Here is a 26,474-nt window from a genome sequence, read left to right on the forward strand (position 1 = left end):
CTGCACCTGTACTGAGGGCCCGCTGCATACATCCCATTTCGGGAAGGAGGAGGAGCCGGCATATTTTGATCTTGTTAATTAGTACCTTTCGCACCGATTTTTAGCTTAGTTTGTTGCAAAAGACAGCAAGGAACCCTTTGCTTTGACTCTCTCTGAAGCATAAATAACTTTGAGGAGGGAGGTGTTCCCATTTTTTGCAGTTTCTCTCTTCACCGGGGCAGCGTTGTATTCATGTTGTATGAGCCATGATACGTTTTTAAGATCAGATGGAGAAGGGAAAACAGAAGGAATGGCTGAGCCTTTAATTAGCTGCACAGAGCCTGAGCACGATGTTCCAGAGCGTCGGGGGTTTATATATATATAAATATATATATATATATATAGGGTGTGGAGACTCAGCCACTCGATGGATCCAAATTAGCAAAATTGTGTATCCACCGCCAGGGTGTTTCTATGGCAACTGTCTCTCAAATCATATATACAAACAGACCTGGCAGGGGGTATCGCCTTCTATTTGGTCTGTAGGAAACCATCGGAAAAGGGGTGGTTTCAGGCTGCAAAAAGGCCTCGCGATGTAAATATCATATACATTCTGGTATTGGGTTAAGCTTTGGGAGCGCTGCTCCATGCCGGCGCAATTCCAAATCTGTGTTTTTGCACACGGACTCGCTGCTGTGACTCGTGCAAGGTGTGAGACTGACCGCCAGGGCACTTGCATGGAGTTACCAGGAGCATCCTTGAGCTCGTGAACATCTTGCTGCTGCACCTCATTAATAGTCCATCTACTGCCATGGAGGTAGACTGTATACTACGTAGCTTTTGTGCTGAGCGAACCAAATTGTACAATCATTTCTTTTCCCCTCGTTCTTCTTCATAAAACAACCGAAATCTGGAGGCTGTTCTCTCACCTGGTGAATTAAGGGGAGTTATCAACCTAATCAAATTAGCAGCATAAGAACAGCCAAAGTGGCTGTGACTCTCAGCCCAAGTGACTCTGTCTTTATAAATCCTCTCTACGTGTCGCTTTTTCTAGTGGAAAAAATATGAATGAACGATACATTTAGCCTACTGCCCTCTTTTTGAAATGTAGGGCAATTATTATTATTTTTTGCTCATCCAAAGTACGGCACCACTGAAACGGGGGTCATTTCAAGTCAGAGGTGGTTATTTCTCGTGGCCGTCAGTTCCATGAGGACTCCTCTCTGTTTTGAGTCAGATAAAGTGGAGTGAGCAAGGGGCCTGTACTAAGTAATTTTTTCACCTCTGAGTATCGTGGATGTTGAGCGAGTGTCAAGGTGCATAACCATACTTGTGTAGAGTAATTCCTAAGCGTGCCTAGTAGCTCCAGGGGATAATTCCTCTCTTTGCATCAGACTTGGCTTATGTAATAACTCCAGGAGAAATTTCACACAAAAACGTTATGTAAAGGTAGATAAGACCAACTACACCTGAGTTTCCCACTATGGAAGCTTTTCCACAGTGAAAATGATGTATTGTGGGTAAATTGCAGGACAGACAGAAATGTATTCTAACCTGTAGAATGTGAAAAACACGTTAATCCTTGTTTTCTCTTTTTGTAACCGGGCATTTGCCGAAAGCTTGGTGTGATTTATTCTTTTCTTTTTAATGAATTGTTAAAAGTGTTTGAAAAGGCATTAAATCTTCCTTTCTGCTATTAATCTGTGAAAGGGGAAAGGGATTTTAAATGGCCTCTTAGTATATTGCTTTATAAAACTGCTGATTCTAGCAGCACCGGAATAGGAATACATACTAATGTAGGAAACACTGAAGGCAGTCAGAGCCTCCTGCATTTATGGAGGAAAAGACTAATAGCTCCATTTTAACAAGGCTCTTAACACTTTGGGCCATGAGCAAGCATTGAGTGAGTGAAATTGGGAGAGCTCCTGTGTGCTAAAAGCATTGAAGTTCGACGGTTTGTACCCCGGTTGGAGCCTCCCTGATAGAATTGTGCTCTCCGGCCAGCGCCGGTTACCATCTTGAAAACAAACCAAGTAGTGCTGGCATTTCAACCGAGTGCACTAACACTTTGCTTCGGAAGCGGCACCCGAGCATGATAAATGCACTTAACTCCCAGCTGGATACTCAGCTTTGCGGTGGCATTAGAGAAAGTTTCTGGATTTGCGTTAAGAATGAAAGCAAAGCCTGTTTATATCGCGTCTGATACCCGAGCAAAACACACAAGTAGAGAAAAAGCAGCAAACTTGGTACTAAGATGCGAGCTTGGCTTCAGGTAGTTATGCCACAGGAATGAGAAGGGGTGTGCTTGCTTAATTAGATCATGTCTTCATGTTACTGAATTGCAGGAGGAAGGCCAGCCGGGGAGGGAGAGAATCCTGGCTGGCACACAGACGAGGAAAAGACTCTGAAGATTGTACCTGTTCTGAACAGTTCTTTGATACAGAAGCCTTTCTTTTTAGCAGTGATATGATTCTGTATGGGATTTGGAGCTTCTTTGAGCCCCTGCCTTTCTTTTGTCGATGTTGGCGTGTTGCAGCATCATCTGCTCTCCGCTTGTCCTTTGGAGAAGCATTGTTAGTGGCTGGGCTGCATAATTGATCTTCATCTCTAATTACTCTTCTCTCCACAGGTGCCTGGAAAAGTTCCAGACGGGAGCTCGTACAGTCTGCAGTTGGAGGGGATGGAGAGGCAGTACGCATCCTTACCCAGGTACGGCGACCGGCCCCCTGCACACACGTGTTGCCACCTTTTGCTGCTGATTTAGTGCCATCTTTATAACTGTACTATTAATTTGGACTTCCAAATTTAAAAAAAAAAAACAAAAGCGCCCTCATTGAACATGTCAGCAAGAGTCACGATCCACAGGTAGAGAACCTGACATTAAGGAAACTGGCTCTGCAAGAGTTATAACAAGCTGTAGCAGGGCATAAACGACTGAGTTTATAGTGATATAATCCTAGCTGGCAGTGAGAGAGCACTCCATGGAAAGCTTCCACGACAGCAGCTACTGAAGTCCCAGTGTTGCTGCAAAGAGCATCTGACTGGCAGTCCCGTTCCAGTAAAGCATCTCTGTGCTCCCACTGAGTGCTGTGGAAATGAGAGTGAATTCTCCGAGGGCTCTGTTTTAATTTTTAATCCTTATCAACTCAATGAAGAGTAATTCCAGTCTGAAATCAGTGGGGCGTAACAAAAAGGAAGCATTTCAGAGATTTCAGTCCTGTTTCTATGGGAGTTCTAATAACAGAGTGTAAGATTTAGCAAGCCAGAAATGGAGTGAGAGGATGCTTGGAGAGATAGTGGGAAGCGGTGTGAAGAAAGCAAAAATAGAAAAATATTTCCACTTCTGAATTACATGGATGGGAAAGACCTTAGAGGGGTTGCCCAGTCCACTTCTTGCACCTACAAGCAAGATAATTTGTAAATCAAAGCAAAAATAGCTATTTACAGGCAAGAAGAGATTCTTTATTGTGAAGCAGTGCTGGCATTTAGGAAATCAAATAGGTTTTTTCCTTCTTTTTCTTTTTCCACTGAACTATTTACATTCAAAGGTGTCACCAAAGAGACCGATGGATAAATATATAATACTGTGTCCAATTCCAGATGAAAATACAACGAATATCTTGCTTTTGGAAATGAATATATAAAGGCTGTCTCACAAGACGCTGTTGGAATGTTGCAGGCATTTCTAGTGTACATGGTTTCAAAACCAAAGGACGTGTCTGTAGTTTAGTTACTGCCTTTAAGTGATATTTGTGTCAGCCATCGTTCTGGAAGTTCATCCTGTGCAGGAACTGGTTTCTCTAACAGAAGCTCACGTTCCAGCAGTGGATTTCCTGATGGACCGTGGATATTCTTACTTTCCTGGGTAAATAGCCATCCTTTTGTAATCCTCCAACACTCATGTCTCCTGTCGTGTTTTTAGCAGTGATTTTTGCAGGTTAGTTAGGTGTAGTTTAATTATGCACACTCTTCTTGAGTACTTCCTTGTGAATTACAAGAATAAATCAGTAATCATTGTCCAGTGTAACTCTCGCAGCAATTTTCTTATTCCTGTATCGTGTCTCCTTTTGCTAGTTTTTCCTTCCAGCTACTCAAACTTATTTTGTGGTCTTTCTAAAACATAAATTTCCCAGTAAAGTACCTTCCATCTCTCAGAATTCCTTTTATTTCCCCGGCGTTCCTTTCAAGCGCGGATGAGCAGAAGTGAGCACACGAGTGCGGGTGCAGCCGTGCCCTTGCTTTGTGCAGCAGTGTTCTCTGTATCCCTTCTATCCCGTTCCTTTTCAAACCTACTGCATTCTGTGTACTGCTCACCTCTGCGCCTTGCATTTTTGTAGGGTTTTTTTGTTGGTTTTAGTTTTGGTTTGTTTTTTTTTAAAGTAGGTCTGTCTGAACCACATCATGAATTTCACAGCGTTCTTCCCAAAGCCACCATTTAACTTGCTGAAAAAAGACTCTCCAGCTCCTATAACAGGTTTGAGTGCGTAGCTGGCTGGGACTCGCCGGTTAGGAAGCCATCCAAACGTTCAATAAGCTTTTGGAGATGGGTGTGAAGAGTGTCACATCTCTTGGTGCCTGAGAAGATGATGCTGGGCAGTGCCTGCAGTCCGGCAAGCGGCTGCTGCGTTCCCTGCCTCGGTTTTGTGAGTTTTGCAGTTTCATGTTACTGCAGTAATTAAGCCCTGGCAGTCACAAATGACTAGATTGCAACAGTGAAGTCTAAATCCAGAAGAAGGGGATGCAGTCTCATTGCCAGCCGCTAATGGAAATGAGTGATTTCTTTTCTCCTCATGGCTGACTGCCCAGGAGCGTAGAGGAATCCAGGTAAAAACCACCCCTTTGCCAACCTGTTCTCAGTGGAGGATCCATGAATACTACTGTAGTGGGCAGCATTATTTAAATAAAATAAATTAAATATATATATATATATATATATATATATAAATACAGAGGTAGTGTTTCTTCAAAGAGCAGCTTTCTTCTTCCCAGCATTCTGGTATTAGTTGATGGTGTCCTGCCCTCGTCCCTGTCCTCACCTCGGTCAAACTACAGAGCTGCGGTGGATGCGGTGGATGCGGTGTTTAACTGCATGCTTAGCTCTTTAGGTCCAGTTTAATAGGAGATACCTAGAGGCTTCAGGGGAGGGTTGCAGATGCTGGGAAACAAATTCTTTGTGTTGAGTCCAAGAGGATGTGACCTTTGCCTGCGGCTCTGGTGTGGAAAGAGAGGAAAAGGCTGGGGCTGCAGCCAGTTCTGCTGGATGAGGAGGGAGAGGAATCGGTGCCATGTCAGGAGGAGCTGGGACCGACACGGCGGAACTGCTGCTCACCTGAAGCCAGCAGGCGTCACGCCAGCGTGCGTGGGCATGGACAAGCTCCTTGGTCTTCCTCCCCACTGGGTGAGGAGGAGGAGTGGTCCCCTGCCAAATCGCTTTGTGAACGGTGCCCCCTCGTCACTGCCCTGTTCCATTGCAAAGGCACCGTCCACGTGAAGGGGAAGTCAAATGGCCAGCAGCATCCAAAGCTGCTGGGTTGTAAGAGTCCAAGCTTTGAAACATCATTGCTGCTTTGCCCTTTTGTTTTGTGTTTTTCTGTCGTTTTCCGATGCTGCTAATTTAAGCCTGTATATTATGGGCTATATTCAGGTGATATGTCTGTATTGACCGTGTTTGAGGAATTCCACTGTATCAAGCCTTTTTAATAGATACAGCAGCAAGTCCAGTGTCCTGTTCTCACTGAGGTCGGTGACGCCCTTTTTGCTTTGAGTGTAGGGTCTGTTCCTGTGTGAGGTTATATTTTTAATTAAAAGCTGAAAACAGGAGGCAGCATCCTTTGGAGGAAGGCTTTGTATGTGACTGGCTTAATGAGTGGCCAGATGAGCAGTATTATAGTTCAGTTCCTAGGTAAAATAACACCACTGTAGCCGTGGGTTGGAAACCTCTAGAGGCAAAGCCATCTGAATGAGATGATAAGTGGCTGTGGCAGGAGAGTGGCAGGTCTTCATCTCGCCCTGCTTTGTGCTGCTCCGTCTGCAGAAAAGCGGCAAAGTGAGAAAGACAGAATGGAAAGCTTTGCAAGAGAGATACAGTTCTTTGCACTCAATTCTTACGTGTTGCCCTAGGGCTACGGCTAAGTAGTGCTGAGTACTAGTATTAAGCAGTGTTAAATCCTCCTGCTTAGGAGGAGAATGGCTTGATTCTTATACCTCTTCCCTCTTCTTTTGGGAAGAGGAGCAGGGCAAGGGTGTGGGAGCCCGAAAAAAACTGTATTTTTCCATTTATTTTTTAATGCCTGTTTTCTTGGCGTGATCCAGAATATTTTCCTGGTGGAGCTATGGAACAGATACGAAGCCGACGCTGCTCTGTTTGTTCATAGGTTTATTTTTGAGCTTGCTTTTATGGACATCTGTCTTAATGTAAATCACAGCCTTGCCAATGGCAGCCTTGTTTGGAGAAATCTCGTGTTTGAGGACACGTTCTTCTGTGTGTTGGTGGAAAAGCTGGCTGGACCAGAAACAGACTGTCAGACACCGAGATGGGACACTGGTGACATGTTTGAGTGTAGATCAGGAAGCTCAGCCATCTTGCTGGTAAGAAATATTGATTCCAAAGCAAAGCCAAGACTCCAGACTTGCTCCGGACCCCTCGTATTATTGAAAAACACGCGCTTTTGTTGAGAAAAGGGGTTGGGGCTGGAAAGGCAGTAAGAGCATTAGAAAATAACTGGAAAAATGAGTTCAGGCTGTGTGATGAGTTCAGCCGCATTGCTGGGGCTGGGAGGAGAGCGCTGAGCAAACCCGTTAATTGTTTCTTTCTGTCCTAAATGTAACGTTTGTTCAAACCGGGAAACCTGCAAATGTATTAAGGAAACAGCCTTTGAGGACACATTCTTGCCATGCTGGAAGCTTCTCTGCAGATTGACCCTGCAACCTGTGCTTCTTCAGACAGTAGCTGAAAGCAGCACATTTTTAGGTATGAAGCCAAAAAGGACAATTTTGGTTTCCTTGCCTGGGCCCTCCAAGACTTTCTACATTTCTGTGTCAAACTAAATTTCAATTTTGATCTGCCACATTAATTTTACAACTGCATTTAGAAAAACATCTAAGCTAGAATTAAAATGTCACATAGTGGAGAATTTGTTACATTCTTCAGAGATGAATTATTTTACCATTGAAAGAGATAATACCTTTTTTTTTCCCCTAAGTCTGAAATTTCCCAATTTCAGTTTCTAGATACTATGGTAAATATTTTTTCTGATAGATTTTAAGAGCCAAACCTGCGAAATGCCTCCCCTTCAGTATTTCTGTGTGGTGATCATTTTATGTTATATTTAGCCTCCCTTTCAATAAATTAAATAGATTGAGCACTTAGATCTTCCACTACAGAGCATGGAAACAGCATTGAATCAGCGAAGTTTCTCTAACACCTATGGCACAAAGAGATAAGGTTCCTCAAATGGAATAGGGATTACTTAGCAACTTGCATGAGCTTTTTCTTGTATTTGCCCTTGCCTTTATTTTACTAACCAAGTTTATTTCAAAACACAGGATTTCTGCAATTTAATTGAATCCCAGGTATGTCATCAGAAAGTAACTTGACACAAATCACAAAAAAGTTAATTGTCTATTAAATAAGAGCCATCATTCACCATTGTCTAGCAGGATCTGAAATTAATATACTGATATTACTTATGTATATAGTGTAATCTCCTGGTTAACATAAATGACTATTTTAGTACAGATGATAATTAGCTGCAAATCAACATACCAGAGCATTCCCGACCTATGGGAATTGACTAACCAAAGAGCACAGATGAAAAAGCGAGGTTTAAAATCAATTATTTAAATGAAAATTCCCTGCTTGTTGGTTTAAATCACAATTAATTTTTTTGCCTTAAATCATTTGAGCTTACTCCATCCCACGCTGCGAAAAAATCTGTCCCCCTTCTCATTTTGTATGCTTGCTTACATTCCTCATTGATATCTGACAATATGTCACACAGCACTGACCCAGCAGCGTTCACTTCATTACATGGCTCTACTGAATTTTTCTTTTCCTTTGTTTTTTAGACCAAAATCATCAACTCGATCCTTGTGGGTCCCTTCTGACTCAGGACATTCTATGATTCTCTGCTTTATGGCAGGCAGAAGGTGATGGGAAAACCTTCTGTAGAATCACAGAATCAACTGGGTTGGAAAAGACCTCAGAGATCATCAAGTCCAACCCTTGGTCCAACTCCAGTCCATTGACTAGAATATTGATTACGATTAGGAGAAGGGGGTCAAGAGAAAGATTTGAGGACCAATCGTGAGCGGTCTATTTAATTTTCAATGTAAATCATTTTTCTGTAATGTTCCTCTGACATAATTGCAAAACTAAGAAGACTTGATAGTTTGGAGTCACAAATAGGATTTGAACTAAGTAGGGCACAGAAAATGAATAGCCCACCTAACTTCATCATCCTAGTCACATGAAATATAAGTAGTATTCAAGCAGTATATTCTATGGTATGCTTGATTATTAACCTTCTGTTTAATCATCTAAAGTAATACCAGTAACTCAGGGATATTTTTTAAATATGATTTTTATCTTGACAGCTGTACTTTCTTTGAAAACAAAGCAAGACCTTATCTGTCCATATCTACCAATGTGGTGATCTCATTGTAAATTAAATATGTGTAAGGTTTTAGTTGGGTTTAGAGTCCTGGGAGATGAATTTAGAATCAGTTTTAATGGAAATACTAGTCCTGCTCAAGGACCTCCAAGATACATTGCAATAAACAAGCCAAGATGAAATAAAAGCAAAGAACAAAGATCATTCTTGCGTGCTAGAGCACCAGCTTATTAAAAGATTAGCTTAAATCTGATATCAAACAACTTAAGATTTGCTTAACTAACTTTACTTAAGTCTGCAAGATAATAAAACTGATGGCTGTGGAAACTGCCCAGTGTGTTTGAGATGTCAGGGAAGTCATTGTATTTCAGGCAGGACAGAGTCCCAGTCCATAGCGGGACACCAGATTTGTGATACGTACGTGCAGGGGAATATTGGAAGTGCTCTGTTGTAACTTGTTCTGGTTTGTCTCGGTTTCAGTTACTCTGCTGCCGTTTGCCGTTTGGTACTAATATCACCTCAGTGTCGTGCGTGAAGTCTGAAGGCTTTTTTTGTGTATGGTGTCAAAACACATTTGAGTTCATAAATAACCTGTGTGTACCTTCTGCAGGGAGAATCTCAGGTGTTAAAAGCAGAGCAGGTATGAGAGGGTCAGTGGACTGCAGGCATTTCAAAAAACGGGTTTGAACCTCTTTGTAAAACTTGGCCAAAAGGAGGAAGGAAAATTGTAAACAGGATCACAGCTACAGAAATCTCTGCATTGAATTCGAAAGGAAGGAGATTTGGTTGTAAAACATACCTCTAGCTTTCTAATAAAACAGAAATATCCCTTGAACAGGATGTCTATATCCAAACCAAATTAAGTCTTAATACTGAAAAAGTATACTTTAGCAAGTCAGAAAGGTCAAGGTTCGTGACATCAAATCGTGGATCGCGGCTGGCAGACCACCTCTGTAATTTCCATGGGAATAACTAAAGAAAACTGAGCAAAGAAAATGTCTGCAACAACTGGGACATAGCTTATAACAAAACCCACCACCACTAAAAGCCAGATGTCCCAGAAGAATACTCTCAAGTGTAGAAGGAGGCAGACGGGGAGGGGCTTTGTCAATTTTTCTAATAAGTCAGTCAACTCCTCATAGCAAAAAGACGGTTAATGCAATATGGAATAGTTTAAAAGTCAATTAATATTTTGAAACTAAACAGCAAGCCTTTTTGCAAGGGGATACTAGCCGGAGTAAATAAAAATACTTTCAAGTGTCACTTTTACAAAAAACATGGATCCGGTATGGTTTTTAGTGTATAACCAGACATAAGGACCTCCCACTCAAACTAAGGGCACCAAATTCAGCTTAAAAATACAGAAGATGGAGGAAAATATTGCTTGAATTGATATTACGAAATTTAATGAAGTTGTGGAGACATTGCCTCAGAAAAAAAAGCTTGTATTAGCTAAGCCTTCAGTGAGTGAAAGAACAAAATAACTGTTAGGGAACAAAATATTAATGAAAGGAAGAAGTGTCAGTACAAAATGGTTAGGTTGAGATCTATGGAAAAAAGATAATGCAAATTAGAAAGAAGATCAAATTAAAAACCAAAAGCGTGTCCCCCACAGAATGCATCGGCAGAGTGATGTGCTGAGTGAAACCTGGGGAATACGACGTGTGCTGCAAAATGCAGATGCATCCATTGCGTTGTTGAGATGGATGTTGAAATGGCTCAGACCAACCGGCTGGGAAGCTCAGCCGGCTGCTTTATAGCTACAGATTGGAATAAAAACGTTCCTGCTTCTATTGGATTATAATTCAGAACAGATCACAAAGTGTGCACTCTAGGCTGTGAAGGTGAGGAAATAAGTTTTTCTGTCTGTGAGGAGGTGCGCTGTAAAATAAGACAACACCGCTGTTCTTGGCTTTGGCTTTCCCTTGATAAATAGGTCTGGAGGTGGCTGAAAGGTGGTTGTCAGCAAACATGCTTTAAATACAGCTGACAGAGGAGAAATGTAGGAAGCCAACGGCATCAGGTGTAAATATGTGTGATTTTTGAGGGTGTTGGATTGGGATTGTTTCAGCAAGCATCCTGCAGCTCTCACAGGGTTGTACATGAACCTCTTTGCAATGCAGGCTTAGGGAAAAAAAAAAGGAAAGAAGTTAAAAAGAACAAGATTGTCACTGTCACCATGACAAGTTTCAAGCTTCTAACAGCAAGCCACTTAAAGTGAGTCAGTTATAGGTATTCTTATGTACATATTTAGGAAATAGGAGATTATGATGATGAAGTAGGAAAGTGAATTGTATGCGGACGGTCTTAATTGCACGCTGCAAGGTAATAACAGGCTGTGAAATCTTAAGAACTCAAATATAGCTCTGGGTTCTTTTGCGAACACATAGGGGACAGAGTGGTGAGCACTCAGCGTGCCACCCACCAAGAAATAATAAATAGGGTGGGGGAGACGTGAGCCGTGGGGAAGCACAAGGGCAGCGCTTGGAGCAGACCTGCGGTGGTTTGTTATCCGCGGTGAAACCCTGCCTGGCGAGGTGAGAGCTTCTCTAGAAACCGGTGATTAAAGGGAAGAGGTATCTAATTTGGGATTAAGAGAAGAGTCACCGAAGAATTTAATAGTAAAAACAGTTGCTAGAGCAGCTGTTTCAACACAGCTCATACAATTGGCAGCCACACAGCTTCCATTTCATAAGTTGGTGACATATTTGATTTCTCTGCACAGAAGTCTCTTAAACACATATCAGGAGAATATTCTGAATTCTCAATGGTTTTGTCCAACCATATATTCACCTAAGGCTTTCACATTCCTCTTCGACTGTGACACTTCAGAAAATAATGCTTTGGATATGTTGATCCAGGTTAAATAACTCCTCATACTGCAAGAAATGCAGAAGCTCGCACGACCCTGATCCAGAACCACCACAATCCGTGGATGTGTTCCTGCCCATTGCAGTCAGCAGTCGGTTCAGACTGATATGTGATCGTTGATAGAGCATATGCCTTCATTTCTCTGCTGTCTGCGTCTGTCTGGTAGTAATTTGATAAACTCTGATTAGGATATTTTTTCCCTGGGAGCTCTGCCCACCAGTGTTCACAGTCCAAATCTCTCCATATTTTGGAGATTCTGGAAATAGGAATGTATCTTTGCCTGCTGTGCGCTTCTCCACCCCATCTTATCTTACCACAGATATATGGGAAGTAAAAGTAGGACTTAAAAATGAACATAACGCAAGGTTGTTGCAGACATTCAGATCACTAGCGGTTATGGACCAGTAACTTTAAGAGCAAGCATGGAGCTAAAGCTCCTGTTGTACCCTGTTAGAGAAAATTAATTCCTGCTTTCTTAAGAATCTTTACCCTCATCTCCAGGCTTGGAAAAGATTGCATTGTTCTAGCATTTAATAGTTATGTAAATTAGCACTAATTTTGTCATTTACCACCTGTACAAAATTTTCTACTAGAACAGTTCTTTGAAATGTGGCATAAACAAAGCACAAGATGCACAGTGATGCTGCTCGCTCTTTGATGCTTATTTGGGAAAATCTGCATAAGCTATTGAGCATCTTTAGCACAGGTGAAGGTGTTGTGGCTGTGCCAGAAGCATGCCAGCAAAACTTTGTAGGCGTTAAATAGTACATCGGCCACTGGTCAGACTTTCAGCAAGCTGTATCTCGGAAATGTACTGAATATCATCATGCATATGCTAAGAAACACATCTTTACAGTGATGGTAGTGCCTTTGCTGTACTCAAAAACTGCCAAACGTAACTTAATCTGGCTATAGAGATATTGACAGAACTCGTACCTTCTGCTGGGTTTTGTCTGGTGTCGGTGCGGCCTCCACCGGTTCTGAGCGAGCAGATGCCATCCTACAGCGGTTTGAATAAATATTAGTTTTAAAGAGTTACTCTGCTCCAATTAACCATTCGATGAGAGGTAAAATAGCAGGGGAGAGGGCACCTGAGGATCCTCTGCTTCAGGACTCTTGCCCAACAGGATTCATTTAAATGTTGGAGCAGGGCTGAGGTGAGGAGTCATGTAAACTGGAAGCTGTTCCTCAAGTCGCCGTCCTCTCTCTGCACAACCAGTGATTGGTATCTCATACACTTGAAACAGCTGAAAAAACAGAGCACAACATGCAAACACGTCCACTGCATAACATAGGCGGGAAGCAAGAGGAGTGTGTTAACTTTAATAGAAAGTGAATTATCTGCCGTTTTTGTTCCACTCCAGGTGTAATTCAGCAAGGAGATTGGATCTGTGTATTAGATAGTCTGAGACAGCAGCTTGGAAATTGGCAGCTGGTTCCAGCCAAGGTTGGAGAGAGAGGGCAGTAAATGTGTGAACAAAACCCAGCCCAGGTTATCAAATAAAACCCCAAGCCAACGGGGGTGCTTGGATATTGAGTAGCTGGCACTTTTCTTCATTTAAAGAAGAAAAATAGCCTTTGTTTTCCAGGTGAAGGGAAGTACTTTGAGAGCAGTCTGTTATAGATCATGGCAAAATCTGGCAAGCAAATCCAATCTCAGCAGGATTTCACAGTTGAAAATCCATGCGAATGGCTTTTTGCTTGGATCTAGGTGTTAGCGTACTGTTGTACACACACTGTGTCATCAGCTTTTGGTCCCTCATTTGGCATTTTTGTTATGAATTTTGGCTTGGTCTGAGATGCTGTGCTTTAAGGAAAAGGAGTATTTGTTTACTGAGAACTGAAATGTCTTCAGTATGAGAAGAATGTGATTTTAGGAGCATGGTATGGTCACAGTTTTTCCCTTTGTTTTGCTTTCTTTAAGAGGTAATAGAGGTATGTTCTGGAACTGAAATCAAATGGGACAAAATGAGTAAGACGTAGGAACACACAGGTTCTGGGAGTCCTCTAATTAGCTTGTAGGGGTCTCTGGAGCCATCTGGGTTTCTCATTGAGTAGGGAATTAGGCTGAATTTAGGCTGCCTGGATATACCTGTGCTGGTCACGAGCATTTTTACACAGCCCCTTCCGTGCCCACTGCACCACACGTTGCGGCAGAAAGCACAGAGCAGGTCGGTTTGAAATGAGAGGGAATTAAAAAGAAACAACCAGACCAATTAGTCAGTTGAAATTGAGTTGGGGTTTACGACTTGAATTTTTAGGCCCAGATCCATCAGAGCACTTAAGCACCTGCTTTACCTTGAATATATTTTGCTTTTCAATAGCAGTTATTTGCTTGGCTATTGGAGGCCTCCAGGAAATCTAGACTTAAAATTGCCTTGTAAAGTGTGAGGGGAGGATGGCAGACAGTCAGTGGTAATTAGAGAAATTTCACTACGTTTTCTGCGGTTTAAATAACGCCTCCTTAATGTTGCCTTAATCAGTGCTTTTTGTTAAATATCCTGTAAATAATATCAAGAAAGGGTTTTTTAATGAATAATCTGACTTTGAGGAGACTTGTTACTGATCAAAACTTGCAATCTCTTCAGTATTATTGAGGGGAATAAAAACCTTAATGTCATTTTGGTTTGATTTCTTTGTGTGAAGGGCTGACAGCTCTCCCTTCTCTCTCGTCACCAAACAACTGAAGAAAGCTCTGTTATTGAGAGATTACTGCAGTGGTCCTTGGTCTTCCAGAGATTTCATCAGAAACATTTCATTTTTAATGGACAACAGAAAATGTTCAGCTGTCTATTATTACACTTCTTTGTACACAGTCTAAAAATATAAATGGAAATTATAATTACATCTGGAATGCTGGGTCCCAGCTGAAATCACTTTAATCCCAATGTGCAAAAAAAAAATCAATACAGAACCTTTAACCCTGGTCTTTTCCTCCTTAGACATTTCATTTTCTGTTGCACTAGTTTATACCACAAGTTTTGTAAGTTTTGAAGGGACTTTCTGACTTAGAAACTGGAATGTTCTTGAGTAATAGTTTATGTTGTAGCTGCTTGATACGATATGAAATTTCTCCCTTTTACTTTTTGATCATGAAAAGAAATGAGGTGTTGCGAAGTTCTGTTAAAGAAAATCTCATTTTACTGGAAGTAAAATTACGCATATTTTTGTTAGAGAGAAATCAAGTTCAGCATTAAAGATTTAACATGGAGGTTTGGAAAAATCATTATTCTCAACTCACCACAGGCTCTCTACTATATTGTGCTTTTTTCCCATGGGATTCAAATAGTAGGTCTGCCAAAGTTAACTATTATGGTTTTTCATTTTTTTATGTCAGCGTCTGTAAGTACAGACATGCCATCAAGTGTTTTGTGTTTCTGAAACCTGCATCTTTCTGCAAACCCAGAATTAGACCAATAGTTGCTGTGTTTTGGGTGAGTTTCTGGGGAGGAGAGGTTGCTTATATGCTGTAAGACCTATGGAAACTGCTCATTGCCGACTAACTGCAGCTTCCTCTGAAGCATCTGGTTCTGGTAACAAAGACGTGATGCTGCAATTTAGGGCATGTTCTGCTACATTGCCCCACTTGCCTTGCTATTAGTAATGGTAGGTGTAACATCCACGTAGGAGAGGTGTATTAATTCATCTGGTAGAATGTCTCATTTCTTAGTGGTGGCATATGTGTATCGCTCTCTAGATCATGAGCACTACAAGTGAAAAATAAGTTAACTGCATTTTGATCACTCTTTTTTTCTGAACACCTGAAAGATACAATTGAAAAGGAATGTCTCCACGTGGAGTGAGGCATTGCAGCAACCCACATCTCATACTCGAGCTATTTATCTGCTGTCCGAGGCTGTCAGGCCTTAACTTCCTGACTTCATTCCAGGATACAGATGTCTCATTCTCTCCCTGCCCTCTCCTCCCCTTTCAGATACCATTCTCCTATACAAGAGCCTGATCCAAAGCTCATTGAAATGCTTCCATTGACATACAGAGGCTTTGGCTGAGGCCGGATGAGTCTGGGGCACGAAGTTCCTCATCGCATCGAGTGATTCCCTCGTCTCAGTCTGGTATCCAGGCAGAGCAGAGATCTCTCTTCATCTTTTGTTCCCTCTGCAAGATGTCTTGATGATCTTTTTGATGAACTTGCCACTTCAAGTCTATCACACACCACACAATCTGAAAATACTTAGAACGATACCGTACTAGTGACCTTTATTGTTCATTAGTGAATCAGCTGCGTAGCTTATTGTGGCTTTAAATGAGCTATATAAATTGGTTGTTATTTTCAATTATGGTTCCCTTGATTTGAACATACTAGAGCAAAGATAATTGTTTGATTGATTCATTATGTAAAAGATTGTTTCAGGTTAGAGAGTGTTTTCATTTATTTTTTTTCCCCAGCCAAACTGACATGCTGTCTGGAATCTTTGCCAGGTTCTTACCAGGTTCAGATTGGGAAATGCTGTTGTTTCTCCGGTTCTCACTGATAGCACGTAATAGCCTTCCTGGGCAGAGTAGGGTCTCCTCTCTGATTGTGGTTCTGTTCCTTATAATGGAAGTTGAAATTACTGACAGCATCATGTCTTGCACATGAGACTCTACCACATGTGTTAGTCTTTGACACATGATGGATATACGTGTTCAAACAAAATTAAAGCCTGTACCTGGTGGTGCTGTGCAAAGCCTCTCTTCATCTCAATAGCAGCTTGCCTCTATCTTCCAGCCACTGTGCTGTCAACCTCTGTTAAGGTATCACTAATTCCCAGCTGTTGGCCTTGCTTTCCCATTGCGCAGGGACACAGTGTTTCGGTCTGTCTTTAAGCAGTTTTTTTCCTGCCCTCTGCTATGTGCTCTCTCTTGCAGCTTCAGCATCCTCATGTCTTCTGTTCTAGGTACATGACTAAGCTGATATGACTGTGTTGCCACAGGTTGTGCTTGCTCTTTCTAGAAGGCTGCTGTTTTCCAATAACTTTGCTGTTGCAAATTTTATCTTGTCATCTGGCATGCAGCATAGCGTGCAGATGGTGAAGAAGAAATTTGTTCAGAAGCTACATATCTCCTGTATTACAAGTGTTGGGGGTGATGCACATAGTTCTGGGATATTGATGATTGCACCAGTTCTCAAAGAGCAAAGGATGCCCAGGGATCATGCTGGATGCACAGTGCTGCCCAAGACCACGAATGTTTGGAAGAAATTCACATAGATCTGATGACGTCTCACATCATTTTGGCCTCCTTGCAGGCACTGCCAGGGCTCGTGCTGCTGGGGAAGAAAGCAAAGAAGAGAACAGTAGCCAGGCCAGGAGGGGAAAGTGGCAAAAAAATGTGGTGGGAGCCTTGGGCTCCAGGAAATCAAACCTGGGCCTTGTGGAGGGAGGCAAGGACAGCGGAGGATGTGGCCTCTTGCCCTCATGTCATGTCCTCTCATCTCCAGCCTAACATGATATGCGCTGGCTTCCAGGTTTGCTTTTCTTAAAGAAACTAAGTCCAGCAAATGAGAAGTGGAAGGGGCAGAAATGAGCACAAGTGCATGAAAATCAGCAGTTATGTCGTCTTCATCTGTAGATGGACCACATAGCTGGTGTATATCTGTAGGCATTAAAGTTAGTGCCGTATATATGAGTAAAAACTGTACCCGTGCCCATAAGGCTGGGTTACAGCGGTTGGGAGCTGTATTGTGTGTTTTCTCTGCTGTGTGGTTCAGGTCTCAAAGCAACGTTACAGTGATGTATTTGGTATGGGTGCCGTGTGTGTGTCACTCACACACAGCTGTTCTGCAGGGCATGTTGAGGGGGTGTTGGAGGAACCGAGCAGATTCACGGCTGTGTCTCACCTCTCCGGAATCTGCTTCTGCTACCAGAAGCTGGTGTGCTAAACCCTCCTCATCTGAGCAAGTCAGCAGCCTGTCCCAGGCAGCTGCCTCAGAGAATGGCAGGGACTCTGTAAATAAAGGAAACAATTGAATGATAAGTTCACACTTCAGCACACTGCTTAACAACCTGATAAAAGTTAATTACATACAGTATTTTTAAATGCAGCAACAGGGAGATAACTAATGCTGAGATGGAGCACAGGAACTTAGACAGCAGGACCGGAGGTTAACCTCTTACTGCCCATGTCCCTGAAGAGAGCAGCAGCCAGCAGCTCTGATTCTCACCAGGTTTGAACACACACTGGCCAGCAGTGACTCGGGGCCATCCCCGCAGTGTTTCTGTAGCCGCCAGTAGGGGTGAGGTGAGTCACAGAATCATTTCAGTTGGAAGAAACCCTCAGGATCTTCAAGTCCAACCATAACCTAACCAGCTCTAGCACTAACCCAGGTCCCTAAGAACTTCATCGTAACACCTTTTAAACCACTCCAGGGATGGTGACTCCAACACTGCCCTGGGCAGCCTGTTCCAGTGCCCAACAACATTATAAGTTGGGGAATGACCTATTAGAGAGCAGTGTAGGGGAAAGGGACCTGGGGGTCCTGGGGACAGCAGGATGGCCATGAGCCAGCACTGGGCCCTTGTGGCCAGGAAGGCCAATGGTACCTGGGGTGGATTAGAAGGGGGTGGTCAGTAGGTCAGAGAGGTTCTCCTTGCCCCTCTACTCTGCCCTGGGGAGACCACATCTGGAATATTGTGTCCAGTTGTGGCCCCTCAGTTCCAGCAGGACAGGGAACTGCTGGAGAGAGTCCAGTGCAGCCACGAAGATGCTGAAGGGAGTGGAGCATCTCCCGTGTGAGGAAAGGCTGAGGGAGCTGGGGCTCTTTAGCTTTGAGGAGACTGATGGGTGACCTTATTAATGTTTCCAAATACATAAAGGGTGAGTGTCAGGAGGATGGAGCCAGGCTCTTCTCGGTGACAACCAGTGGTAGGACAAGGGGTAATGGGTTCAAACTGGAACACAGGAGGTTCCACTTAAATATGAGAAGAAACTTCTTCTCAGTGAGGGTGGCAGAGTCTGGCCCAGGCTGCCCAGGGAGGTTGTGGAGTCTCCTTCTCTGCAGACATTCCAACCCGCCTGGACACCTTCCTGTGTAACCTCATCTGGGTGTTCCTGCTCCATGGGGGGATTGCACTGGATGAGCTTTTGAGGTCCCTTCCAATCCTTGACATTCTATGACAACCCTTTCCCTGAAGAATTTTTTCCTAATATCTAATCTAAACCTCCCCTGGTGCAACTTGAGGCCATTTCCTCTTGTCCCATCACTTGTTACTTGGGAGAAGAGACCAACCCCCTCCATGCTACAGCCTCCTTTCAGGTAGTTGTAGACAGCCGTAAGGTCTCCCCTCAGCCTCCTGTTCTCCAGGCTGAACAGCCCCAGCTCCCTCAGCTGTTCATCGCCAGCTTCATCGCCTCCTCTGCACTCCCTAATACTTCAACTTGCAGGGCCCCGCTTTGACAGAGCAACCGGTGTGTGCCGGCGGGTGGGAAACACAGGGTGATAAAGCAAGGGTCGTCTTCCCCACAAGCAGCAGGTAGAGCACGTCCAGCCGGCGGTCGCTCCATTGCCGCAGCTGCGCTGCTGTTGGTGTAACTGTAGAAGCTCAGAAGGAGGGAGCCAGCATAAACACAGCTGGAACGGCTGCATTGCGGGGCGCTCGCGGCCGTCTGCAAGCCGCAGCAGCTGCAGCCAGCGCTACCGCTCTTCGGGCACCGGGTGCGACGTTTCGCCTCTCCCAGCCCAGTGGGATTTAGGGGTTTGACCCTTGTTATTTAAAGCTCGACTTCAGGACGTCTGCTGTCAGAGAACCCGCAAAGTTTGTGACTTAATGCAGACCTAATTAACTGATTTGCCTATCCAGATCTGGAGATTTACACACTTCTGTAGAGGCAGCTGTAAAGTTATAACTTCAGCTGTTTATCATGCCCTGAGCCTTTAAATCTCAATTATTAAAGGTGGTGCTTAATGGCTGGCTGGAAAAGGGGTGGTTACCAGAGTGTTAATGGAGTGCGGCAAGCCAGGAAATCTATAATCTAATGCCTGTATAGAAATGAATGGTTATAACAAAAGAAAGTATGAGGGGGGAGGATATACTTACAGGCTGTTAGTGCTGTTTAGGAGCAAATTGGTACATGAGCAGTAGGGGAACAATGGCGACTGAAACACTGCCTGAAGAAAGAAATAAGAGCCACTTGTTTTTAAGGTCCCTCTTGCCGTTGTTCTCCTCAGGATCTTGAGCTTTGCCTTTGTTGCAAAGGGGGAAAAAACACACGACAGTGAGTTTAACAGAATGTCTGGACCCAGAAAGAAATAAAATGGAGGGAAAAATAACCAGCTACAATCCGTTTCCAAAATCATTTTCCTTTTTTATTGCAGCATGGTTTTACTAGCATGCCATCGGAGGCAGAGTTGACAGCCATGCTTCATCATGGCAATGGGAGAAAACACTGCAAAGAATGTTATAATTTAAATGAGAATGCTTAATAAAAAAAAAAAGCCTAAAAGCTTGGTAATAACATTAATAACCACTTCTTGGAGGTTTTTACTAGCCCACTAAAGATCAGGCAGCGTGTTGAGATCCCAGCAGCTGAACAGTAAAGACCTGGGCCCAGGTTGTTATTACTTAGGAAGATTCTTTTAATGACTTCTGTTGTTTGTTGAAAATCGTTTGTACAGCACAGCTGAATAACCACCGTGCTTGAAATTCATTCCACGTGAAAAATGAGAAGAGAATTTGGGTTTGTGTGTCTTTGAATGCGCTTTCCAGCAGCGGCATGGAGAGCAGGACCGCTGTGCATGGGGAGCGGGCTCCTCCTGCCACCAGAGCCCTATGCTTGTTTCCTTCTGAAGAGGAATTCTGACTTTGGCAACAGAATTTCTTCTAAATCAAATGTAAATCTCCTGAACCACCACAGGACCTTTAGTTTCTACCCGGATAGCCTCCAAAAAGCAGAGACCTGCAGCAGAGGTTAGGGCGAGGCAAAGAGATCTGGATATTATTTCGGGCTTTCGTGCTGGTGCTGTGCTGGGGCCGGCGTTGGTCTCACCTCTCTGCATCTCTCTCCTTCTCATTGCTGCCTGCTCTTGAGTGAAGGAGCTCTTGCTGGCTGAAGATGCATACACCCTTTAAAAAGCAGTTTTCTCCCCTCCAGTGTAACTTGGCTGGCCTAATCTCAGAAATGTGACGCAAGAGACCAAAGGTCAGGAACTCTTTTAGTCGATAGGAAGAGCTTTCGGCCCCTGCTGATGTGCAAAACAAAAGACCAAGGGGACCTTAAAATCTGCTCCGGTTCTCTCCCCAACAGAGCATGGGGGTTCCTGAGCAACAAGCATGACTGCTTAGCATTGAGAGTGGGTTACCAATGCCAAGAGGTTAATGACTCACACGGTATTATGTTCTGTTGAATAATGAGTAACATATGAAATGACACATGTTGTAATGACTCGCTACTTAAAGTACCAATCTCCTTAAGATCCCTTTAAGCTTGAAGAGATCACAGAATAGCGATGTCTTGTTCAATAGGTGCTACTTTATTTTATGCCTCCTGGTAGAAGAGATGTACCATGCCTGAGAGCATATGAACAAAACAAGTGGGGAATTGAGTAGGAAGGATTATTGGGCTAGTTGTTTTGAATGCTTGTTGGGCATTTATAGAGTCGCCGGCTAGCATATTCAGGGTTTTGTTGCTGTCAGTTTGAGGGGTTTAATCCTGATTATTGCAGTTCCTGGATGTGTAGGTTGGATTAAGGGAAGGAAAGAAAGGGGAGCCTTGCCTGCAGGATGGGATTATCAGAAGCTGGTCTGAGATCTGCTGTGGAAAATAAACTAATGCTGGAGCAAAGGAGCAGAACAATGTTTTATGGCTTTGTTACTGATGGGAGGGGCGTTAATTAAATGGCACTCTAAATTCTGGTGTTATCCAAACTGTGACATAGTTTGCTCCATTGGGGACTGAGAACAATCAGTTTGTTTGCATGCAAAATAGACCGCTCATGCTGTCATAAGAATCTTGTTGTAAAGTTTTAAACCTGTCAGACTACTGTTTTCTGTCTTACTGTTGTTTCTGCATACCGCTTCTCTGCATGGAAGGCTAGGCTCTGACTAAACTTTATGCTTGTCTTAGAGGTGGGAAGCCTAAATGGCTTGAGTTGCTAAGAACTGTCCACTAGAGTAATATAAACATGTCTATGCACTTACCTTCTGGGATTGTGGTGCTTTTGCTGTTTGTTTCTAAATATTCCAAGCCCTAGTACTGTGGAGAGAGAAAAACTATGCATATCAACTCTTACATTCAGGCTAGTCAAGGCCACTGTTAAACTTTGCAAAACTGCATGCGAGGCAAGAGAACCAGGCCTGCCTGCGTTGCATCTGAAATGTCCTCTTGCTTGAATTTCAAACAAACCTGTATGGCTCCCTCCTGCTCCCAATCCAAAACAAACATGAATTCTTTAAAAAGGGGAGAGAGATTTTTGTGCTCTTTCCCCCTGCTCCCAGTAACACAGGTCATGAAATGATCATTATTTTTATGGGTCTGCAAAGCCTATAGAAGTCAAAGCTATGTAATATACATTGCAGAGTGTTCTGCTAATCCAGTCCAACCGCAGTCGTGCCTGGCCCAGGGATGAGGGTCTGGTAACTGGAAACCTGACACTGAAGGAATTCCAAACACAGACCCCAAACTAAAAACAGCTCTCTCCGCCTGGCATGTGCTACATGAGAGCCAGGGGTTGTATTCATTTACGTTATCTGATTTTTTTAGCCCTGCATTGTTGATAAAAGAAGAGAAGAAAGCACCTCCACCAGCTCAGCCCATAAATAATCTGTGTGTGGTGTGTTTGAGGTTAGTATGACATTGCTAGACATCTGCCTTCTTCTGAGAGCTACAAACCCCTCTTGCAGACAGCAGCCACCGAGCACTTCTTGTGCTGCAGATTCTTCCAGCACTAAGATACCAAATTTGATTTTCTGTGGCTTTTTAAATGCAAACCCCATCACTGGATATAGGAAGTACTGGTCTGAAACAGCAAAGTATTTGTTGTAGGAGTATCTCACCTATTAAGATACAGAGACAGACTTTAATGAAGTTCAGAGTCATGCAGTGTTTTTTAAAATATCTATATATTTTGTTTTAAAGTTATGTGCACATTGAATATTAAGCAACAGAAGTTCTTAGTGCCACTGACTAGAAACAGCACTGCAGTATCTTTAATGCTGTGTTTGGAGAGACAGGGACTACCTGGTCTTTTCAGCCAGTTGTTTTTAGTGGATGTTGAGAAGAGCTTTCTAGAGACACAGTGTAATGTACTTGATACTGTAAGATTGTTTGTTTGCGTAATTTAATTCTTACATCTGCTTCTCCTTTCTTCTTTAAAAGTAGATGCTCCTGGCTGGGAACAAACAGCCTGCTATCATGATGCATACAATAGAGCTCTTCAGTGAGAATGTGGACACAGATAGGACCTTGTTGCTTTCTCCTGTTCTTTAATCACAGCCTGAGCTGCGTGATGCCATCACCCAGAGCCTCTGTATGTCTTGCTTAGACATGAAAGAGACTGCAGCCAAATGTGGGCTTTCCATTTGCCACTTAGTCTGTGGCTGTCTTTGAAGTTTATTTCAAGAAGTACTCCCTGACAAAGTAAGAAGGCAGTTTTTCATGTGAGATTATATCCCTTGCAAAATATTCCCTCAGCAGCGAGGAGACAGTGATGTAAGAAGAGAGCATTCCCTTCCTTGCTTTTTACCAGCTACTGGAAGGATGACCTCTGTGATTCTCCCCATAGAACAGAGGCAAAAAAAACTCTTTGTCATGATGAAATACAAACCCCCAACATGATGTGGCACAGCGTGAACGGCCAGACCGTCATTTCGCTTTCCTTTCCTTTTAGATAACCCAAGCATGTGTCTCATGGCTGATGTTAAAGGTGACCTGCAAATGGGGGTTAACAGTGAAACACAGTAAACCTGACATGAAATGCGTTTTTTCTGGTTGTTTTTTGAAGCATCAGATATTTAGGCCAGTCTACGCTGTGAGATTCTCCAAAACTGAAGAATTACTGAAATGGGGGCTTAAAAAAAAATGGGAGCTGCAGAAAGCAAAAAAAAAACGTTTTAGTTAGATATTTGAGACTGACAGATACCCATTTGACTTCAATGACCGAATTACACTTAGGTTAAAAGAAGCCTTTTTTAAGTATTCTGAATCCTTTGGTTCAGCTTTAAATAAACCCAGAAGCTCTTAAAAATTCTGCAGCAAAGCCAGAATATATTAGATTTTATATCCTTTGTGCTTGGAAGGTAAATAAAGCAAGGATAGAAAAACAAACTACTTCAAGCTTTACTTGTTATAGAAAAAATAACAACATATCTACTGTTAATTGAGCATCAGTCACAAGTTACCTGCTTTATTTGGATAAGGCTACTTTGTGCTCTTGAAGCTCAAAATGGATCACAGTTCTTACCTGGTTAATCATTTAGAAGAAAAACCAGTAGAGCTGCCAACCAGCATTTGAAGGATGTTTGCAGGTACCTCTGCATGTGATCTATAATTTCGCTGCAGGGCAAGGTCAGATTTCACTTATTTCACTTCCTTACAATAAAATGAACATTTCAAGGGGCACCTTACCCATGACATTTTTGGAGAGTGCGTTTCCACACTGTCCCACCGGTTTCATTGCTTTCTCGAACCTGGTGCTGCTACTTCCACCACTTCCTTCAGCAGCAGCTTCTGCTTTTAGACCCACACCAGTGTTGCATCTTCCAGTGGGAGCCAGCAGAGCCCAACTATCAGCAAAAAACACTTTTGAGCTCTGAGATCAGTTCCATCCAGGGATGTTGTGTCAGCTTCCCTACCTTCTGCCTGCCATTAATTTCTCTGGACCACCGGGTCAAACAACTGGCCAGAAATCTGGAAAACAGCTGACGGTCGGAGCAGCTCCTGCTCAGCATGTCCTCTCAGAGGGCACGCTCCTGGCCCGCTCCTTTGGAGTGGCTGGACCTGCTTGACCCAATTTGTGAATTTTTGATCACTCCCCTGGGTCATTGATTTTCCACTTGAGGTTATTGTTTTGACCCCCAAACCGTGGGTCACTTGGGAGATGTGATTTGGCCCTGTGAACTCTGAACTCGTCGGGAGCCAACAAAAACAGTGACAGAGGGGAGAATTTCATTAGAGCCTCCTCGGAGGTGGCAACGTCTGCCGAGTGAAAAGGCAGCGGTTGTTTTGCTTCTTGCAGAAACAAGCGGAGCATCTGCAAGGGGCTGCCAAGGAAAACGTGTTTGGTTTGAGATGTTGTGGCAATTTCTTTAAGGATAGACAACGGCACATGCTTTTACACGATGAGCTATCTAGTGAAAATGGTTTTGCTTTGGAGGAGCCCTGCTCTTCCTGCTGGGAACCACCCCCAGTGTCCCAGACTTACTCCTGATGTGACAACATCTCTACAGCCAGAGCCTGGTATCTGCACTGTTTCTTCTACCTTAAAAAATTGACTTTCTGGTGGTTAATTTGACACACTTGAGGAGGGAAGGGCTGTTTTTTTCCTGTATTTTAAGAGTTATCAGGTGGAGGTTCATGCCAGAGGCTCACGGAGACTCCCCAGGCTGGTTGGTTGCCCTGTGAGCAGCTCCCCAAGAACAGACTTCGCTGGGCATGGCTGGTAGGTGGGGAAGAATGAATCCTCAGGATGGTAACTTGGCTTTAACATGCAGCGCTGGTCATAAAAGGGAAGAAAAATGTCATTGTAGCATGTGTATGTGCACACATAATGCCCACTGAGATGACCAGGGGAGGTGAGCTGGGGAGCGCGGTGCAGCCACGAGGATGTTTTTCACTAAATTTCCCCCTGGTTATGCTGCCCCGGGGGCAGCCTTTGGGGAAGTTACCAGATTTTCACAAGGTTTTACTCATGCGAGAGTTCTGGTAATTATTGGTTAGATCATTGCGTGTGTTATTGCCAAGGCTGCTAAAAAAACCTTACATACCTTCTGTCTTGCTGGGGCTTTCCTAAAGGATCCACGTGGAGTGAATTCAAGCCTTGTCTCCGTGTACAACCTCTCCTCCCAGCTGCTAAGCCCTGACTCGGGAAGATGCTCCAGAATGATACCACCTATGGGTGCTTCACCCTCAGAGAAGGGAGGAGAGCGAACAGCTTACATATTTCTTTATTTTTTGATTATTTTTTTTTTAAAGAAAGTTTTTGTCCTTCCTGCATGTTCCTTTCTGCAGTTTGCCTACACAACTGGAGATGGTATGAGCTGTAAGGTGGATTTTGCTCTGTGGCGCAGGTGACAGCAATGGAGACTCGATGGCACAAGCTCAAGCAGCTTGGGTGCACGCCCCAGGTCTGGCACGCTCGTGCTTTGATTGCCCAGGCTCATCTTCACTGCGCAGTTTTAGGTGAAAACTACCTGAATGCACAACGCTCTGCACAGTCAGGGCAGTGGCAGTGGTGTCACGCTGTCTCCTACAACGGGATCAGCTGAGCTTTCCTGGAAACAGCTCTTTTGGCTGTTTCCCCTTCTTTTCCTGCAGCAGCCAGACCTCTGATGTGAGTTGAGGGATGAGCTGTGTGCTGAGGGCTTGCTAAATGATGCTGCTGGCTCAGTCCCATTCTCAAGAGTCATTTTGGTATCAATTAATCCTGAATTTGTTATTTTAGAGTAATTCAATTTTGCAGTTAGAGCTCTGTCCAAAAGCTACCTGGCTCTTCAGTGAATTCTGGATCAGGTTCCAAGCTCAGTTGCTTTTTAATGTGATCCACAAGAATTTTGGTGATTATAGCTGCTGATGAGGATGTCTTATAAAAATATAATATACAGGATTTTGAGCATTATCCTTATATTAAAAAGCAGCGGGTGTAGGTTTGACATTTGTTCCTGTTGGTTTGCTGCTTGACACAAAGCAGTTCCTACCATCGCGGAAGCGTTTTGTGATTGGGAGCGCGTTTTTGCACACAGAGGGATTAAAAGCTGAGTGTGATGGGGCTGACTAGCGAACAGGTCTTCAAATAGAAACACACGGAGCAGCTCTTTGAGCTGCTGTGGAAATGAGGCTTTGTCGCAAGGTGTAGGTGTG

General features: G+C 43.4%; 1 protein-coding gene across 2 annotated transcripts in view; it reads left to right on the forward strand.

The window, feature by feature from the left end:
- PARD3B (par-3 family cell polarity regulator beta) overlaps positions 1-26,474 on the forward strand; it is a 358,048-nt gene that overhangs the window by 325,775 nt on the left and 5,799 nt on the right. For both annotated transcript variants that reach the window (XM_082056631.1, XM_082056632.1), the window contains one exon: positions 2,609-2,688. In XM_082056631.1, coding sequence (XP_081912757.1) covers positions 2,609-2,688 — 80 coding nt within the window. The remainder of the gene's footprint in view (positions 1-2,608; positions 2,689-26,474) is intronic.

The sequence above is a fragment of the Streptopelia decaocto genome (genome assembly GCF_964273445.1).
Source record: "Streptopelia decaocto genome assembly, chromosome: 6".
Classification (NCBI taxonomy): Eukaryota; Metazoa; Chordata; class Aves; order Columbiformes; family Columbidae; genus Streptopelia; species Streptopelia decaocto.